The 20,824-nt window shown below is 38.4% G+C and overlaps 1 protein-coding gene across 7 annotated transcripts in view; it reads left to right on the top strand.

Moving 5' to 3' along the window:
• The window catches only part of LOC116503475 (PAN2-PAN3 deadenylation complex catalytic subunit PAN2), a 44,838-nt gene that overhangs the window by 1,008 nt on the left and 23,006 nt on the right, over nt 1-20,824 (top strand). For 4 of the 7 annotated variants that reach the window (XM_032209877.1, XM_032209878.1, XM_032209876.1 and 1 more), the window contains exons 2-12: nt 8,127-8,409; nt 8,878-9,047; nt 11,518-11,638; nt 13,889-13,966; nt 14,053-14,320; nt 14,499-14,841; nt 15,009-15,105; nt 15,554-15,673; nt 16,125-16,244; nt 16,337-16,465; nt 20,511-20,710. In XM_032209877.1, coding sequence (XP_032065768.1) covers nt 8,140-8,409; nt 8,878-9,047; nt 11,518-11,638; nt 13,889-13,966; nt 14,053-14,320; nt 14,499-14,841; nt 15,009-15,105; nt 15,554-15,673; nt 16,125-16,244; nt 16,337-16,465; nt 20,511-20,710 — 1,916 coding nt within the window. In that variant the 5' untranslated portion in view covers nt 8,127-8,139. Of the gene's footprint in view, nt 1-8,126; nt 8,410-8,877; nt 9,048-10,008; nt 10,064-11,443; nt 11,639-13,888; nt 13,967-14,052; nt 14,321-14,498; nt 14,842-15,008; nt 15,106-15,553; nt 15,674-16,124; nt 16,245-16,336; nt 16,466-20,510; nt 20,711-20,824 lie in introns of those variants that run through there. The other 3 variants (XM_032209880.1, XM_032209881.1, XM_032209882.1) reach the window with 3 other exon arrangements.

The raw sequence follows: 20,824 nt of genomic DNA, 5'->3' as shown, positions 1-20,824 counted from the left end.
CAAGCACTATGCCAGAAAAGGGTGGTTCCTCAGAGAGCCTGAATTTAATTTTGGTATTTTTTTATATTATGGGTTTTTAACCAAATTTAAAGTCCAATTTAAAGCCATGAAGGGCTGCAAAGGTGATAACCATCACCTTGAATTGTACTTGGATTCAAGCTAGCATCCACTGTAACATGGACAACCTATGCCCCCCCCCCCAATCCCCTGCCTGCCTCATTTTGTACTAGTTGTCATTTCTGAATATTCTTCAAAGGTAAACCCCATGTAGACTGCATTGGCAGTAGTCCAGGCATGAAAGTATCAGGGCTTGAGTGACTGAGCATTTTTAAGTGTGGTTTTTCCCAAAAATAGGGGAAGATGTGTTAAGACTACAATTCCCCAATTCAAGTTAGTATAGCAATTTATAACTTAAGCTATGAATTTGGGAATTTTGGTTCTGTGTCAGAGAGCTGAAGGTAGGTTGGCATATAACACTTCCTTAAGTAAGAACTTAGTTCTGCTTAATTGTGAGACATGCATGTTTAATTAGAGGTAAATTTCACAGAATACAATTATTAAAGGTACTCCCAAAAATTGGTGGCTGCTTTATTTTTGTTTCCAGTATATCTGTTTCTTCAGTGGCAATTAATGCACACTTAATACAGTTGGGCTACACATTTAATAATATTAGAGAAATTTTATTACGGTTTTTCCTAGGCTTTACTTCTGATTTAATTTCTAGTTGAAAAACAGACAACATATTTGGTCCACTTTTGTTTCATACTGTGGTGCTAAGATAAATCAGACTTTAGGACAGCATTTGTGATATATCTGATAGCTGAATATTATTATTTTTCCAAGTTAAAGCTGGACACGTAATCTACTATTATGCACCTAAAGATTGAGTGTTGGAGCATAAATAATATTACTTTTTTCCAAGTTAAAGCTGGATGCATAATCCACTATTATGCATCTAAAGGAGGGTCTTAGATCTTAACACAGATCTGTGACTAAAAAGCTGTTTGATTATTTTCATCTAATTTCCATGTATTTTGGTCTGCTGAAAACAAATAAAATATTGAAAAAACTCCTAGACGTCATGATTTGCCACAACATGCAAAATTGTCTTCAAATTTATCAGTTTTTTTTAATTTTTGGTATTTTTTTATATTATGGGTTTTTAACCAAATTTAAAGTCCAAATTACTATTAATTAATTTACATAAGTGCATTTAAGATATAAAATGCCAAAAAAACCTTAAAGGGTTTGTCCGAGTTATGTAAAAAAAATATAGCACTGTAAATCTGATGGTCAGCAATAGATACATAAGCTAAGCAAGTTTTAAGTCTGTGCTTCTAATGGTAGAAGGGGTTAATCTTTCCTGAAGAATCCAGTGGGAGGGAGACACAGGGCAGATAGCAGCATCTCCAGTCAGTGCAGGGGGCGTGGCCAGCACTGTGATGTCTTGTGTACAGACATAGAGCTGTTCTCTCCTGCATGCCACACTTGTGCACGAATCATCATCAGGTTCTTGGTTCTAGGCTGTTCACACTTTTTCATCGCAATTCATGTTAGTTCGTCATTCTTCAACCGTTATGTTATGGCACCACGAAAGTGTATTAATTCACCAGACAGTTTCTGTTTCATCTGTGGTGAATATACAGTGTTGAAGCAACAGCAGAATATTACAGACTTTGTGAAAAAAGTATACTTTGTATACTTTGGACTAAAAATTAGAGATAAAGATAAAGTTTGGGCGCCTCATAAAGTGTAGAAACGGTGTGTTGAGGACCTCCAAAACTGGTTCAAGGGTAAGAAAAAATCTTTCCGTTATGGGATTCCTATGGTATGGCGAGAGCAAAAGAACCATAGTGATGACTGTTACTTTTGTTCATGCGATGTGAAAGGGTTTAATTCCAAATGGAAACATTCCATTTCATACCCCAATCTTCACTCAGCTATTCGTCCCATCCCCCATGGCACAGATATACCAGTACCCAAGCGCCCTGCTGCCTTGGAAGAGATACCTAGCTCCAATGAAGGTGAAGTCATACCTGAACCAGATGACGAATCAAGTTCTGACTTAGAAGATGATACAAGACCAAAATTGTTTTCTCAGGAGGAGATGAATGATTTGGTGAGAGACTTGAATTTTCCCAAAGATGCCGCTGAGTTACTCGGATCAAGGCTGAAAAGCAGGAATTTATTGTTGCCAGGAGTGTCATCTTCATGGTTCAGACATCGTGAAAAGGTGTTCATTCCTTACTTCGCCCAGGAAGACAAGTTGGTTTATTGCATCGATGTCGAAGGTCTGATAGCAATAGCAATAGCAGTTAGACTTATATACCGCTTCATAGGGCTTTCAGCCCTCTCTAAGTGGTTTACAGAGTCAGCATATTGCCCCCAACAACAATCCGAGTCCTCATTTTACCCACCTCAGAAGGATGGAAGGCTGAGTCAACCCTGAGCCGGTGAGATTAGAACCACCGAACTGCAGATAACAGTCAGCTGAAGTGGCCTGCAGTACTGCACCCTAACCACTGTGCCACCTCGGCTCTAATGGGTCAATTTAAAATCCAATATGATTCAGAACAATGGCATCTTTTTATAGATTCTTCAAAAAGAAGTCTCAAAGCAGTTTTACTCCACAATGGTTTTTACGTTTCCATACCTGTAGGTCATTCCGTACACTTGAAGGAAACCTACGAGAACTTGGAATTGGTTCTTCGTAAACTTAAATATGAAGACCATGGTTGGCAAGTGTGTGGGGACTTGAAGATCTTGTGCATGCTGCTCGGGCAACAAGCTGGGTATATCAAATACCCTTGTTTTCTGTGTCTATGGGACAGTTGAGACCGACAAAAATCACTGGACCAAGAAGAGTTGGCAGCTGAGGGTGCTAACCGTCGGTGAAAAAAATGTCCTCTGAGAAACTTTGGTACCTTCCCATAAAGTTCTTCTACCACCTCTCCACATAAAATTGGGATTGATGAAGCAATTCGTAAAATCAATTCCAAAAGATGGAGAATGCTTCAAATACTTGGTCACCAAGTTTCCATGCCTGTCGGAGGCAAAATTGAAGGAATGTGTTTTCGTCGGACCAGATATTAGAAGGCTTATAGTTGATCAAGAGTTTGTCAATACCATGATGGATCCTCAAAAAGAAGGGTGGATTGCATTTAAAGAAGTTGTACAGAACTTTTTTAGGCAATAACAAAGATCCTCACTACAAAAAGATTGTCGGAAGAATGCTGAAAGCATTTCAAGCTTTAGGTTGCCTGATGAGTTTGAAAGTGCATTTCCTCCAGTCCCACCTTGACTACTTTCCTGAAAATTTGGGAGCTGTGAATGAGGAACAAGGTGAACGATTCCACCAAGACATTAAAGAAATGGAAAGGAGATACCAGGGAAAATGGAGCATTACAATGATGGCAGACTACTATTGGATGCTTCAGAGAGACATTCTAGATGCTACTCACAAATGTAAATGCACCAAGAGGAGCCTCACAAGGAAGAAGAATCGAGTTTAGTGTGTGTAGGTGAGCTCATTTCAGTTCAAAAAAGGATTTTCATGAAAATATTGTAATAAAACTTTAATTTTATAAGTCTATTTCCATTTATTTTGAGGTATTGCCTTATTTAACATAGTTACCTAAATTGTCAGGAAACGTGATGTCCTATGACAAAATGGAGGTCATTTTCGGATTCAGCGCACCAAAAAGCATAAAGATTATGTGGAATAACCAAAACAGCTCTCGAAATTTTTTTTTTTGCAGACCTGTGTAAAGTATTATTAAGAGAGCCACTTTGGTGTAGTGATTAAGGTGCTGGCCTAGAAACAAAAAGAATGAGTTCTAGTTCTATCTTAGGTAAGGTGACCAGACATCCCGCTTTTGGCGGGACACCCCCGCTTTTTGATGCATTTTCCCGCGTCCCGCCCGCTTTTTTAAAAGGCACACTTTTTTTGGCGCTCGCAGCTCCCGCCCATCAGCTGCTGGGCTGGCTCATCGTTCTGTTCTATGCTACCTACAAATTTAAGCCAGCCCAGCCTGCCGCTCACTGATTTGATTGGCTGGACTCCTTAGCTGAGGACGCATGCGTGAGTCTCCATTTTATTTTGTCTTTCTTGTTGGGGTTGCAGCTGCGCTTACTGGTGGTGAGTAAAATAAATCATGTTTTGTAAAAAAATTTACTCGGGAGTAAATTTTACTTACTCCCGAGTAAAATTTTTACTCAGGAGTAAAAAGCGGCTGCCGGTCGCGCAGAGAACTTCCACGTGGTTCCATCCAGACTTGCCGCCCGTGCTGGCTGTGAACTCCGCAAAGCCAAAGGGGGAGAAGGCAGGGGGCTGTCTCCTCCTCCCAGCCCAGCAAACAGTCCGTTTTTCAGCCGTGCAGACAACTTCCACGTGGCTCTCGCAGCCCGGCAGAAGCATTTTTTCGGGGGAGGGCTCTGCCTTAAGCAAGAATTGCATTAAAGACCAGAGCAACAGGTATTTCCTTATTTGCCTGGAGACAAATAATTCCTAGGGATACTTGCCATGTTCTTTCATCACCATGATGATCTTATTTTTTTGAGCTAAATGTATTTTTCCAGTTTGAATTGGGCATAATCTTTTTTTATTGATCCACTGTCAGGAAGAGGGATTATAATTTAAAACAGATGATTTCAGTGGCATCTTTTTTATTAATTTAAATTTCTTTCCGTTCTCCATACCCATCTTCTTGTATCAAATAATAGCTGTGGATTCATTGGTATTAAGTGTATATGTTTGAAGCAGTGCAGGAAATCTTGAAAACTTATGAATTTCTCTCCCCTCTGTGGCATTAGGCCTTAGTATCTGATTTGCTATATAACTTAGCAGTAGTTATTAGCACTCTTGGTGAATGATTCCCTTTTCTCAAATTATCTTGAACAATAGTTTGCAATGTTTTCATATCTTGCATCCAGCTTTTTAAATTTATTATTAAATAATTTGTATTCTATCAGGGGCTTTCAGCAGTTTACAGCAACAAAAATGCCAAATAAAATTATATTATTATAAAATCATTGTAACAATTCCACAAAAACAATAAAAAGAAAATCCAGTGATAAAACCATATTAAATCCCAATGGCTCTAGAAGACAGAATAATTTGTACAGCCTTCCTGAATGGACAGCAGGTTAGGGCTCCCTGCTCTGGAGGAGGTTTCCAAAGGATGGGCACCAGCTGAAACCTTCCTCCTGAGAAAGCCCTACCTTTGTCATGAATGGGATTACAGGGCCTCCCCAGAAGATATTTAAAGCTCTGGTAAGATAGCTTTGAGGGGGGTGGTCTTTAAATATTTGGACTTTAAGCTGATTTTGGAACATCTGTAAATTTGAAAGCACAAAAAATGCTATTGGCTTGTTTCCAGATGAGTCATTTACTGTAAGGAGTATAGGCTCAATGTATTTTAAAATAATATTTTATTTATTGTGCATATGATTTTTTAAAATAGTGGTATTCTGTGTTGATTCTTTTTTTAAATTGTCTTAGACTATTTAAAAAAGATTCTATCCAAAATAAATTGAAACAAGCCATTTTTAAAATTTCTATGCACAATACTTTGAAATGGACTCAGGAGTCATGATTGACACTGAGTGAATTTGCACTTTTAATAATCAGGAAGATACAATGGCATTGAAAAAAGTGACTGATGACCATTTTTCACACTTAGCGACCATTTTCACACTTAGCGACCGTTGTGGCATCCTCATGGTTACGCGATCAAAATGTTGATGTTTGGCAACGGATTCGTATTTCTGATGATAGTTTGAAATGGTGACAGTATAAATTATTGCTGGTGTAATACTTAACAATGGTTTTTAAGGATTTCTTTTATTTATAGAATACCTTTTTTATTATTTTGGGGGGATTTTTACTTTTAAATTGTTTATAAAATGTATTTACTACAAGAAATGTTCCTTTTTGCAAATGTGATCTTTGCAAATCTTTGTGATGCAATATGTTCAGACCAGGTTTATGTGTCTCAAAGTGGCTGCTATTCTATGGGCAGGCCAGGTTGGTGCAAGGCAGCTTTGCCAGATTTGGTGTGTTTCACCCTCATTGAATTTTATATCGTATAAAGAATGGAAGGAGAAAGGAAGAGAAAAAAGGAGGAAGGGAGTGAGTGAGGAAAGAAGAGGATGGAAGGAGGGAGGAAGGAAGGAAGAGAGGGAAAGAGCAGAAGACAGATAAGGTGAAGGTAGATAAGCAAGAGGAATGAAGGAAGAAGTGAGGAGTCTCGAGGAGGGGGAAAACATTTAGTGACCAAAGTTACAATGGCATTGAAAAAAGTGACTGATGACCATTTTTCACACTTAGCGACCGTTGCGACCATTTTTCACACTTAGCGACCGTTGCGACCATTTTTCACACTTAGCGACCGTTGCGACCATTTTTCACACTTAGCGACCGTTGCAGCATCCTCATGGTCACGTGATCAAAATTTTGTTTGGCAACAGATTTGTATTTATGCTGGTTTCAGTGTCCTGGGGTGACCTTTTTACAAAAAAAATTTTTTTTAATCAAGGCCCCCCCCCCCCCCCCCGGGTCAAGGGTGTCCCTCTTTTCCAATCTGAAAATCTGGTCACCTTAATCTTAGGCATGAAAGCCAGTCACTCTCTCAGACCAACCTACCTTATAGGGTTGTTGTTGTGGGGAAAACAGGAAGAATAAGAAGTATTAGGTTTGTTTGACACCTTGAGTTATTTATAAAGTAACGTGGGGAAAAATCTAATGGATAATATCATTCTATTTAATGTCTTTATGTTTTTGATTTGACAGTGCCTCTTGTTTGGAAACACACCACTAGAATAATTCAAATCCAGCTATCGCAGACACCCTTCTCAGAATGCTATATCTCTGTAGAGGGAAATTAAATTATTAGTACCAGCTGCAGTTTTTTAATTCCATTTTTTAAATGAGCAGTGCATAGTTTTGAGAGTAAGCCTTCCTGAATTCAGTAGTGAATATATGCCGAGTATATTTATCTGAATGTTCAATTTTAAAAAATGGTCATGTAATTCTTCAGTAAATAATTGTACAGCAGTATACAATATAACCATAGAAAGTATGAGAATAAACAAGACAAGGAAAAACCAATGCCTGCTTCTGGAATTATTTCCAACCCCTCAATAGTAGCTTGGATATAGGTCACATGACCAAGAAGAAGGGCTTCGAATGGAGTAGCCAGCAACATTTTAATGCACTGTGCAACTGCCTCCACCATAAAGGATACATTTGGCGGGGGGGGGGGGCGGGATTTGGCCTTTTTTGTTGTCTACCGCAGTCTTTCTTTGCTGGCTTCTCTTTTCCCTGCCTCCCCTCCACACATACTCTGTTTAGTTAGGTTAGGGAGAGTATCTCAATGTGCTGGCTCAGTGACTGTTGAGCATGTCAGTCAGAAAGATCGGCAGTTCGGTAATTCTAATCCCTAGTGCCGCATAACGGAATGAGCTCCCATTAGTTGTCTCAGTTTCTGCCAACCTAGCAGTTTGAAAGCATGTAAAAATGCTAGGAAAAAAATAGGAACCGCCTTTGATGGAAAGGTAACAGCGTTCCATGTGCCTTCGGCATTGAGTCATGCTGACCACATGACCATGGAGACGTCTTCGGACAGCGCTGACTCTTCAGCTTTGAAACGGAGATGAGCACCGCCCCCTAGAGTCAGGAATGACTAGCACATATGTGCGAGGGGAACCTTTACCTTTATCTTGCTTTTGGAAAATCAGCCTTTTTACAGAACTACTTTCCAATATTCTGTTGGGTTAAAATTGCATTTTACTCATAATTTATTCCCTTATCGGGAGTTATTGTATGCAGTGTTTTCCTCACTTTCTCTCCTCTGAGTGTAACATTTGAACATGAGTGATCTTTGATTAGAAATGGAATGCACTAGTATTGTAGATATTCTCTATCTGCTTTTCTAAAGACTTCTATTGACAATTAGGATAATCAGATTGCTTGACACGTGTACATATCTCAGTTGATTTCATCTTATACTTTGGTTCAAATTTGGGACTAAAAGAAGAGCTTATTGTACTCACTAAGTGAATATTTCTATTATATTTCTACTACATGGAAAATTAAGGATTGTATTTTCCCCCCCTCCGCTCTACAGATAAAGGCCCACCATGAATTTTGAAGGTCTTGATCCAGCCCTTGCAGAGTATGTTCCTTCCCTACATCCTGCCCTAGATCCACACCTCAACCCAAGCCTGTTACAGAATGTGGAGCTGGATCCAGAGGGAGTCCCTCTGGAAGGCATTGCTGTGCCTGACTCAGTGCATATCATGGAAGGCATGTATTCTGAACTTCACACCGTTGTTTCAGAAGTGGGTGTACCTGTTTCCTTCTCCCACTTTGACCTACACGAAGAAATGCTCTGGGTTGGAAACCATGGAGTAAGTAGGCTTTTTGTTTGTGTGCCAGGTTTGATTAACATTGATTATATGTTTGTATTAGAGTAGACCATACACTGAGGAAGGATGGGCTTCAAATTAACTTGGTGGCCTTGATGGATGCTTTTAGGAAAAGATAGAATGCAGTCTTTGAAATTGAAACAGATGAATGATTTGCAACTTAGTTACTTTGTGATCTCATTATATTTGACCAAATAGTTACATGTAAGTTAGCCAAAGGAAGAATAAGCTAAGATTAATTGACTTAGCAGACAGTATTACATATTTGAGTAGGTGAAAGAAACAGACAATTTCATGAGAATAAAAGGGAAACTGGCCCTTTGATGGAGAAGACAGTGAATTGGGCACATTTGGTTTTTTTTTTTTTTTTTAAGTCTCACTCAATGTACTATCTGCACATTCAGCTCATTGTTGGAAAAAGGTTGATTGACTTGCCTCCCTCTGTTTCAGGGTCATGCCACTTCTTTCTTTGGTCCAGCCCTGGAACGATATTCTTCCTTCCAGGTACACAGCAGTGACGACATTCGACAAATCCAAAGCTTGGAAAATGGTGTGCTCTTTCTGACCAAAAACAACCTAAAATACATGTCAAGAGGTGGGCTCATAATCTTCGATTACCTGTAAGTAGCTTCTATTTACGGGAGCTTCTGGGATGATTACAAGATACTTATAGTTTCCTTTAGCCTTTTATTTATATTCAGCAAGAGGTTTTAGCCTGCTTCCTACAAAACCTTGAATGTCATTCTTAGAAAAATCTTGTGCTGAATTGCATTTTCAGCATGACAGAATTTAAGAGAAATCTAATTTAAAAGGTTGTTGCAAACTTCGTAAATCAGGGAACAGAACATTCCCACATACTACTTCAATATTTAGTTTCTTTCTGAGCAATGATAGACTTAGTCTTGGAAATGTGTGTCTTTCCAGAGGTTAGTTTGGCCGTTCTTGGAAGTGAATGGTGCACACCGGAAATGGATTGAGATTTTGTAAATGTATTTATCATATATTTATTATCACAACTTATGTAGCCTTCTATTTCTAGAAACTCTGAGCAGCTTGTAATATAAGACTAAAAACAAAACTGATTATATAATCACTTTGAAAAAAATTCAAGGATATTTGACAATAATTTATTCAGAGGTATTTCTTAAGATTGTTACTATAAAAATGAATTTAAAGGAGAAGAAAGAATAGGATACAACTGATAATGAGGCTGTTTTGGATATGGATTTAAAAATGACAGGCTACAAAAATGATGCTAACAAAGAAGTTAAAAGAACTTGCAAATAATACTGGCTAAAGTTTTAATAGCTAGAAGAGACACTCAAATAATAAATCTAAAGAGTGTCTTGAATGTGTGGATTTCAACTCAGAAAAGTGAATTGGACAAGTTTTTTTAGAGAAGGAAAATGAATTAGCTTTTTTCTTAAAAGAAATAAACATCAAGATTTTAAAAAGCAAAATAAAGGATTATAAAATTGGTTTATTCAATCAAGGTTAGATTATATTTTTTTCTTCAAGTAGCTTTTAATGCATTTTTCTTGACCAGGAATAAATGATGAAGCTTTAATGATCTGTTTACAGATAAGACACGACAAGAAGAATTTTTGTTTCATGTTTAGAAAAAGTGATAAAAAAGGCAAGTGCTTAACTTGTAACAGAATTTCTGTGAGAAGATGAAGAGAAAATGATAAAAAATAATTTGTGGGATACTATTTGAACGGATTAAGTATCAAGATTTTCAATACATTGTTATTTCTGGTTATTGTTAATGGAATTTTTGTTGACTAAAATTGAATGATGAGACTTTGAAGATTTGTTTACAGATATAAGATAAGAACTAAGAGATTCTTTGGCTTTATTTTTAGAGAAATTATTGTGTAAAGAAAAGGAAAAGAATATGAAATTGATTTATTTGTTTAAGATTAATACAAACACATAAATTCTGATAATTCTCAATGCAGTTTTACTGATTAAAATTGAACGATGAGTATTATTTCTGATGGATAAAATATGAAATATAGAAGGAAAATACTTTTGGTTGAACAATTGTTATATACTTTTAGCGTTGATTTTTTTACCTTTGTGTTTTTAAAGTTCAATAAAAATTATGATTAAAAATAGATATTTAGGCACTGAATCATGTTATTGGTCTTTCTTGAAATTACATGTCCTTATAAGACACATTTAGGAATTCTCCCAATTTTTGCCCTTGGATCACCCTCTTTTTGTTCTGAATGCATCCATTTTATGGAGTTCACCCTATAGTATATAATTTTAATACATTATTAAAATAATAAAATATATAAAGGTCTACATTGAATTATAATAATGAAGTAAAACAGGAATTAAGTATATTCCATGATTAAATTAACCAAACATAACAAATAATAAAAAATCCATATTTATTTATATTTCTTAACTCCTCCGTACACTCTGGGAAGTGTGCATATGGTAAGTATAAATGTCTGTGCAAAATCTTTTCACTTATTTAGCTTATTGAATCTGGATTGTGTAACAGCATAATATTCAGTCTTTTTAGAGCAAAAAACTTTTGAAATGTGGAGAACAACTTCATATCAGGAAGTTGCCTTTCTTTCCAGTTAAATCTAATTATCCTCTTTGGTAAACTCCATGTTTGATAAAGCCAAAACTCTTTATAAGACAAGAGATTCTATATTGTAGGAATCATGTAACTTATCATGCAAAGATTGAGAGGGGATTTTGGTCCACAAAATGTTGTTCATTGTTGACTGATGGAAAAGGCAGAATCTCAGAAGCATGAGGTGGGCTTTTTCGTTTTATGCTTCTGATGCATTGCATGTTCATAGCCGATTATTTCCTATTTGAAAAATCCCACAGAAACTGTAGCTTAGATTTCACAGTCTGCCCTTTTCAGGAAGAATAAGGGGCAATGTCAATATCTGTGATGATGACCACAAGCAGTTTTTGGGTTGGGTTTTTTTTTTTTTTGTTTTTTTTTTTTGGTGATGTAGCATTGTCTATATTTACTTAAAAGGTATAAGAAAATCACGTGTGAATGGAAGATATCAATTAGATCTGGCCTCAACAAATTCCCTTTTTCTCCTGAAGCATGGATGAAAGTGAGGATATGCACAGCCTTTTACTGACTGATCCTGGCACTTTGCTTGTTGGAGGCCTAACCAGCCATGTGATTGAAATAGACCTGAACACAGTGCAGGAAACTCAGAAGGTACCGTATCATTTTATTGTGGAATTGATCCATTGGTGGGTTACGATCGGTACGCCCCAGTACAGGCGTACCAGTCCCTCCTGGGAGCGTTCCGGTATGGTGCTCCGGAAGGCCCTCCCTCCTTCCTTACCTGTAGTTGAGCCAATCGAGGCTTACAGATAGACGCACGGAACATACGGCACCTGCGCAATGCTCTGCCAAGCAGCTGGAGCATCGCGGGCAGTAGGTATACATGTGTGCGCTACGTGCATGTTGCGCACATGCATGTGGTGGATGCCCGGCCCTGTTGCACCGTACCGGTTGCAATGGGATCCGGAACCCACCATTGAATTGATCATAAGAATCTCAGATTGCTACACAGCGTGGGTTGGTTAAACGCAGCTAGCTATCTGGTGAAAGCGAGAAGAGTTTCTACTGAAATGTCAATTTCTCTCAGCCTTATAAACAAACTGTGAGCCTAAAGCAGAAGAGATTAGCTCATGTTAGAGAGAGATAATTCATTGAGAAATACTGTTCCCTCCCAGTGATAATTTTTCAGATAGTACTGGTTCTTGTTATGACCAATGTAAATACCAATATTACTTCTCTCTCTCCCTCAAAGAGGTACTGTTGAAATAAAAATTATATTCTGCTCACAAGAATTTTGGGTATGTGAAATTAAATTGCATATTTAAAAACAAAGCATGTTATCTGTGTTTCAAATGTTAAGAATAAGATCATAATACAAAATCACAATACAGATATGAATCGGGGTAAATTTCAAAACTTTTTACTATCTATTTTGTGGGTGTGGCCTGGTGGTCATGTGCCTGGGTGGGCGTGGCCAACTTGACGTCACTCACCAGGAGATGTTATGGATTGGGTAAAATGTGGTGAAGCGCACTTAAGAATGCTCTTGCTCAGCAACCAAAATTTTGGGCTCAATTGTAGTCATAAGTTAAGGACTATCTCTGCCCTCCTCTGCATGGCAGCCTTGTCCTAGTAAACTCCTTCTCCTTTCTGGCAATTTTCCTCTCTGTTAGAGGCACCAAAAATCCAAACAATGTAAGGTTTCCTGCTGCAGCAGGGGATTGGACTAGATGACCTCTGAGTAGCCTTCTAGCCCTAAATTGCTGTGCTGTTTTTCTTTTTCTTCCTTCCTTCCTTCCTACCTTCCTTCCTTCCTTCCTTCCTTCCTTCCTTCCTTCCTTATTTATTTATTTATTTATTTATTTATTTATTTATTTCTCCCTTCCCTATGTGGAAGCAACCCCACCCCCCCAACAGCTTTTCAATTTAAACCAGGACTCCAAAATTTTCACCTTTAAGACTTGTGGACTCCAACTCCCAGAATTCCACAGCCAGGCATGCTCAGTTCCGATTTAAAGTGACAGCATTTGCTTTCCTACTTTGCTGAATCTCCCATGAGTTTCCTTCTTTTTCTTTCTTTTTTCCTTCCTTCTTTCTTTCTTTCTTTCTTTCTTTCTTTCTTTCTTTCTTTCTCTTTCTTTCTTTCTTTCTTTCTCTCTCCCTTCCTTTCTCCCTCCCTCCCTTTCTCTTACTTTTTTAATTTTTTTCCCCCTTGCCTGAACCAGCAGGGGAAAAAATCTTTTTTTTAAAAAAGCTTCTGATGCAAGAACAGGTTCAGGGCCATGGCCAAGCCATCATTTTTACTACTGGTCCTATCTGGTACACCAGATTTTCACTACCTCTTTTGGCATACCAGACAGGACTGAGAGGAACCCACCTCTGATATGAATAGAAGAAAAAAGGGATCACAATGGTAGTGTTGTTGTTAGTTGCGAAGTCGTGTCCGACCCATTGCAACCCCATGGACAACATTCCTCCAGGCCTTCCTGTCCTCTACCATCCTCCCAAGTCCATTTAAGCTCACACCCACTGCTTTGGTGACTCCAGCCAGCCACTCATTCTCTGTCATCCCCTTCTTCTTTTGCCCTCAATCTTTCCCAGCATTAGGCTGGGAAAGGACTCCAGTGAGTCCTTCCTTCCCATTAGGTGGCCAAAATATTTGAGTTTCATCTTCAGGATCTGTCCTTCTAAAGAGCATTCCGGGTTGATCTCCTCTGGGACTGACCAATTTGATCGCCTTGCAGTCCAAGGGACTCAGTAATGTAGTGTAATGGTAGTATAGCAACACTCTTTTCCTGGCAGTTGGTGGATGTTTTGGTTAAAAAGGAACAACAGCTTAAATTTTCCCTGTCCCAGTTTTTTAAAAATTCCAGCTTATATCTGTATCTCTATCCCTTTTAGTATTCGGTGGAAATTCCTGGAGTTACAATTATGAGACAGTCCAACCGTTTCTTTTTTTGTGGTCACACATCAGGAAAGGTAATATCAACCTCCTTATTGCAACCTCTTGGGTTCCAAGAGCTATAAGCAGCTCTCATATAATATATCTTAGGCTTTTTCATTAGGTTTCCCTGCGTGATCTCCGCACTTTTGCTGTAGAACATGAGTTTGATGCCTACTCGGGCAGTTTGTCCGATTTTGACGTCCACGGCAATCTGTTGGTGACATGCGGCTTCTCCAGTCGAATGAATGGCCTAGCTTGTGATCGTTTCCTCAAGGTGTATGATTTACGCATGCTGCGAGCCATTACACCTCTGCAGGTCCATATTGACCCTCTGTTTCTGAAGTTTATTCCTACTTACACATCTCGCCTGGCCATCATCTCCCAGACAGGCAAGTAGGCAGCTGAATTGTCCTCTGACCTCAAACTTTGATCGTCATTGTGCTGAAACTTTAGAATGCTACCGTATTTCATCAAAACATAACCCTAGAAAATAAGCGAAGTCATGTGGGGAATGTTATGTTAGAAATCCAGAGAGAATTCATTTCTTCTTTTTGCTTTCTGTTCTAGGTCAATGTCAGTTCTGTGAACCTACTGGATTAGCCAATCCTGCTGACATATTTCATGTAAATACAGTGGGACAGCTAATAATGAGCTTTGACGTATCATCCAGCAAACAAGCTATGGTTTTTGGAGACTCGGAAGGCTGTGTCCACTTGTGGGCTGATTCACCTGAGATCACCTTCAACGCCTACTCGCGGGAAACTGACTTTGCCTTACCTTGCATTGTGGATACCTTGCCCCACCTTGACTGGAACCAAGACCTCATGCCCTTGTCACTTATACCTGTACCTCTGACCACTGAGTCGTTGCTGTCTGACTGGCCTGCGGCCAATTCTATCCCCGCACCCAGGTAATTCTTCAACCCAGGAGTGGTAAGAAGAGGATACAAGCTGGTGAAAGTAGCATTGTTTGAGATGGAAGTTTGGTGGTATCATCCTCACTGTTTGGGGAGCGTAGCATTAAAAGGAATGATTAGAAAGATTTTTAAAAATGATTGAATGATTGCCTATTTTGCAGACGAGCTCCACCTGTTGATCCAGATATCCTTCGGACCATGAAGAAAGTTGGCTTTATTGGATATGCTCCAAACCCCAGAACCAAGCTCCGGAATCAGGTAGCAAATTTGAGACCTGCTCATTTTATGTGGCGGCTATAAGTACTGTAAGTAGTATTAATGAAAGCCTCATAAGAACTTGCTGTTTATACTTAAGTGGGGAATCCTACAAATACTACTGAATTAACGCTCTCAGATTTCCATACTATGGACCACAGTGACTCATGGTTGTTAAAAATTAGGAATCAGAGATGTCTGATATTTAAAGGTCTTTCTCTCTGGTTGAATCTGGAGTTAACATTATTGCAAAACGTGTAGCATTGATATGTGTTTTAGAGCCAAGTGGAAAGAGAAAGGAACAGCCATATAGATTTAGGAGGTGAAGGGTTTGTTATTTTCAACTATATCTGATTGTTTTTTTGCATATGCTTTGTTATGGTGTTGCCAAACATAAAATATGAAAAGATAAGTGGACAAACAAAAATGAGCATGTTCCTCTTTTCTGCAGATTCCCTACCGCTTAAAGGAGCTTGACAACGAATTTGATAATTTCAGTCAAGTCCCTGAATCCCCCATAGGAAGAGAAGAGGAGCCACGGATCTACATGGTGGCAAAGAAATATAGGAAGGTACATTTTTAACCGCTTCTCAGAATCTTCACCTTTTTCTTTAGAGAAAGGTTTAAATATACCCAAGGGTGCAGAGGTAGAAAAAAATTAAAATACCTGTCTTTTGCACCACACTTTATAAGTCTCAACCTCATCTGGAAAAAAATGCTGAGTTTCCTTCATTAGATTATTACTATTTTTGAGCTAGAGAATAAGAAAAGCTAATGTTGAAATCTATGATTACTATGGTAATATCACAAGCATAACGTTGAAACAGGGATTATGATCTGAGAATTTTCTTGAATTAGGATTTTTTTGCAAGGCACCGTAGGGAAGTTTACATGAAAGAGAAAATAGTATTGAAGGCCTCTGACTTATGCTGTTTTGCTAAATTACCATAGATGTATTGTCCTTGTGGCTTTGTAAGATTGTCACACCAGAACATTTTTTTTTTTTGGCTTGTCTTATTTAGGTCACAATAAAATATTCCAAGCTGGGTCTGGAAGATTTTGACTTCAAACATTACAATAAGACACTCTTTGCTGGTCTCGAGCCTCACATTCCAAATGCTTACTGCAATTGCATGATCCAGGTAAGCAAAGTGTTGTTTCTTATTTGTGACATGCCTATGCAACATTTCTCTTCCTCCTATAATTGTATGTTTTCCAATCGTATCTTTTATAGGTTCTTTATTTCTTAGAACCTGTGCGCTGTTTGGTCCAGAATCATTTATGCCAGAAGGAGTTCTGCCTCAGCTGTGAGCTGGGTTTTTTATTCCATATGCTGGATTTGTCCAGGGGAGACCCTTGTCAGGTAAAGATAAACAGATCTTCATGTTTATCAGATCTTTCCATGGTAGGCAGGAGCAAACCGAACCTTTGACATTTTGATCAAAGGTTATTTAGAAGACAACACAAGAAACTTCTTTCAAAACAGCATCAAGTGTAGGGGTGTATTAAGCTTTCTGGGCAAGGATGATGATTAATGGCCAGAAACCAAGTTTACCAAGTTTAGGACTGATTATTCATTTATACTTATCATTTATACTTACTGATGACTGAATATGATGGGACACAGCTGGGAAGAGTCAATTTCATAGAGGCTTAGTGTGTTAGAACAATCCCAGGTGGGAACTTTCTATCTGGGAGTGGCAATTCTTTGACATCTGTCAAGCAGCAGTGCTACAGGGCAGACTAGGGATTTATGGCTTCTGTAACACAAAACAATGATAAATGTTAAATTTGTCAAAATGTGAATGTTTCAGATGTGGCAATTGGTTAGAGGAATTATGCACCATTACTAGGAGACATCTACACCTGATTGTCAATATTGGTTTGTTAATATGTGGGCTTTGCCCAAATTTACACTTTGCTTTGCTTTGACTTCGCCAATATTTGCATTTACCTCTTAGTCTTCAAGCAATATGATAAAATTTAGGGGAGTTGTGCTGTTCATAATTTCAGATGTTTTTCTCTTTTTAAACTGATCAATTTTGTAGTTTACCATTTGATCCTGTTCTGTGTGTTGTTGCAACTTTTTATTAATTCACTTAATTCACTTTTTATTAATTCACATTTATAAGTCTTAAAATTGTACACATACATGCCCTTTATGTTGTTGCCTTTTCAGCTAAGTGTGTTCTGCAAAAGAAATAAGAAACAGTAATTCAAAACAGTAAAAACAAGAAATAAGAAAACTAAGCACAGCTAAACCTGATGTATAACATATCATACACTGTAGCTCTCCGTACCTTTCTTTCCTTGCAAACCACTTTTCTTTCTGCCACGTCCATATACTGCCCTTTTTGCTTCAAACTTCTCTGAAAAGAAGATGATAAAGTTATCATTGGATAGAGTAGATTTTCTAGCCAATGATAACTTTCTCAGTCTTCTTCTCAGTTCATTTGTTCTTTCTTGATATACATCCTTGATATGGCCCCACTCTCATAGAGCTGTGAAGACCTGGATCTTCACCTAAGCCTTTGGCAAGGGACAGTTGAGGCACTTTGCTTCATTCCATGTGGGCTGTCGTGCTTACTATCATTTTTTTCTTTTATTGGTTTTATTGTAATTTGTTTGTTATGAGCCACCCAGAATTGTTGAGAATCAGGCAGAATGCGTAATACATTATTACACATGTGAAATCATAACTACTACTTTTTTAGCTGGTATGGGTGTTTATTCACATCATGAACCTAGGATGTCAAAATATATCAGCTTAGTATATATGCAGAGCCAAGCAGTGTGGCCTTTTGTAATCGACAGATGGAAATTTTGTCAATGCGTCCAGTATTTTTTGATACAGTACTGCCAATAAGCACTAGCACCACTAGGGCCAGTTTATGCCACAATCTTTCAAATTCGATTGTCAGATCTTGATACTTTGTGATCTTATCTATGTCTTCTATTATCCTGTACTGTTGCCACATCAATTATTCACAGTTTCTTCTTTTCAACCACAGTTAAATCTGGTGTCTTATTAGTCAAGACTTAAAAAAAAAATCTGAAACCCTGCATTATTTTCAGCTTTGGGTTTTTTTTTTTTTTCATTTATATGTTACCACCAATTTTTCATTACTGGCTCATGATAATTTTTACAGATGTTCCAATGAATCATTTTAGCAATTGTGTTATGTAGTTTGTAATCAGTTTGTGTAATCTTTTTGCATGAACTGAGTGTGTAGTCTGCTGTTTCTTCTACTTTGCATAATCTGGTCTTTGAATCATTTGGCATTTTTTCAATTCTGACCTTTTTTTGTACTTGTTTGAATTGTTTGTTTTTGCAGAGTCAAATTCAAGCCTTCAGTAATATTCCAATTCTAAGCTATTGCCAGGTTTTATCTTTATCCATTTTCCCTGAGACTTTTGTGGGAATTGCCTGTGTAATGTTTTTTGTTTGTTTTTTTGCCAGCATTCTGTTCATAGCTTTATTATAAGTTTTTGATATTCATGTTTGTTTCCCCAATTTTTAACTTCTTGTTCTTGGTTATCTTTTACATAATCAACCAATACATATTTTTCTTCTTTGACTGTTTGTTTGACTTGAAATAAACCTCCATTTCTGCAGGGCAGGTATAACCTATCAATATATGTAATGAGTTGTGAGTTTTCTTGTTTTTCAGTCTATTCAATCTGTTCAATTCAGCTTGTGTCTAGGTTCAGCAGTGTATTGTACAACAGGTATGACCCAGGTATCGATGATGATCCCACTGTTTAATTTCATCTTTAGCAGTTTTCTCACTCTTTGGATGTATTCTTTACTAATCATATTTTTAACTTATGTATGCTGTTGATGTTATTCAACTTTAAAATACCCAGAGATTTGCAGACTTCATCCTGATGGCTCCTGATTGTTTGGTCATTCTTCATTTCAGTTCCATTACTGTTTGTGATTTCACCTCAGTTTACTGCAACTATAGCATATAGTATTTGGCACACTCTAGGCCAAATTCCATTCCATAGGTTTTGACAAAATGCCCATCACAGCTATGGTCCATTGGAGCTTTTGGATAATGCTATCTAGCAGGACAAGGAAGATGTTGCCAAGGATACCAGCCACAAATAGCATTCCTTGCAAACAGAAAAGACAGTACCGCTGCTGGTCAAGTTGGGCCTATTTTGCCTCATGCCCCATAGGTGGAATTGATGCTTTGTTTCCTCTCAAGCACGCTAATATAGCTAGGATCTCTAATTTAGAAAGGGTCTGCAAACCAACATAGTGTAGCCTGCACTCCATCAATTGGGAAGGACGTTATACCGACACACATCCTACTCTTATTTATTTTCTTTCTCAAAAGACTGTTAAGAAGCCAGTTTGGAATAATGTTAAGTCATCATGTTAAAAACCAGGGGACCATGAGCTCTAGGCCTGCTGGCACAAAGCCAGCTAAGTGACCTTGGGCCAGTCACTCTCTCTTAATCGTAGGAAGCAGGCAAGGGCAAACCACTTTCAAAATTTTGCCAAGAAAATTGCAAGGAATTGTCCAGGCAGTTGCCAGGAGTCCACATTGACTCGAAGGTACCAGAAAAGAAAAGGAAAAAAAGTAGTTTGTTAACTTTAACCTGAACCAGTTTAGATTCACTTAAATACTGAGGTCTGCATCAAGGGTAGAAGCAGAGCTGCTTTCTTCTTGCCTCTGTCACCGAATCTCTTCTTTTTTGTCTTATATTTGTTCTTTCTCCTCCTTTTTCCCATCATCCCCAATTGTTCAGCATCACAGTGCAAGTAGTTCTCAAGTTTCTACCAGAATTGAGCCTGGAGTTTTGGTTTTAAATCATTGTGGTCATAAGCCAGGTCACTCAATTTACAATTGTTTTCACTATGGTCGCTAAGTACTCATCACAGTTGCAAAGTGAATCACGTCATAAAACATAATCCAATTTATCCAGGTGGAGTTTTTTGCCAGAAAACAGCAAAAATATGTTGCAAAATGTGATTATGTAGGATGCTGCAACAAATAAAAAGCCAATTGTCACATTCCCAAAATGCAATCCCATAATCACAGGAATGAGTGCAGCAGTTGTAACTTCAAGGGCAGGTTGCAGCTAACTTTTTGGGGGTCTGTCATAGCTTCAAACGGTCTTTAAGCAACTGGTGATAAATCAAGGATTACCAGTATGGCTGCCTACCATTCTGCAGCTGGCCTTCTCTTCGCCCTACAGTTCCCCTGAATCAGTCCCTCACTCCTTTGGTTACTTTGGATGTCATGTCCTTTCCACACGATTCCTAAAGTAGGGGGTGTCAGACCAAGCACGCTTACAAGAGGGTTTTTGAGTGTGTTCTTTCAAGCACTTAGGTTGGATTAGGAATTGCTTATTATTTTGATACATAATTTTTCTCTCGCCTTCCTTTGTCTCAGGGGAGTAATTTTCTGCGTGCCTTCCGCACCATCCCAGAAGCAGCTGCTTTGGGGTTGATCTTGGCTGATTCGGATGAAGCTACAGGGAAGGTGAACTTAGGTCGGTTGATTCAAAGTTGGAACAGATTCATTCTGACCCAGCTCCACCAGGAGACTCAAGAGCAGGAGGGCCCTCAGGCTTACCGAGGCATTGGGTGCAGGTAAGAAAACCTCTACGTGGGACAGCGGTTAACTATGATGTACTTGCCATGTAGGGACGCAGTGGCTCAGTGGCTAAGACTCTGAGCTTGTCAGTCAGAAAGGTCTGCAGTTCT

Source organism: Thamnophis elegans, chromosome 2 (genome assembly GCF_009769535.1).
Source record: "Thamnophis elegans isolate rThaEle1 chromosome 2, rThaEle1.pri, whole genome shotgun sequence".
In the NCBI taxonomy this organism is placed as follows: Eukaryota; Metazoa; Chordata; class Lepidosauria; order Squamata; family Colubridae; genus Thamnophis; species Thamnophis elegans.
The sequence above is the reverse complement of the archived record's forward strand: the minus strand, read 5'-3'. Positions and strand labels throughout refer to the sequence as shown.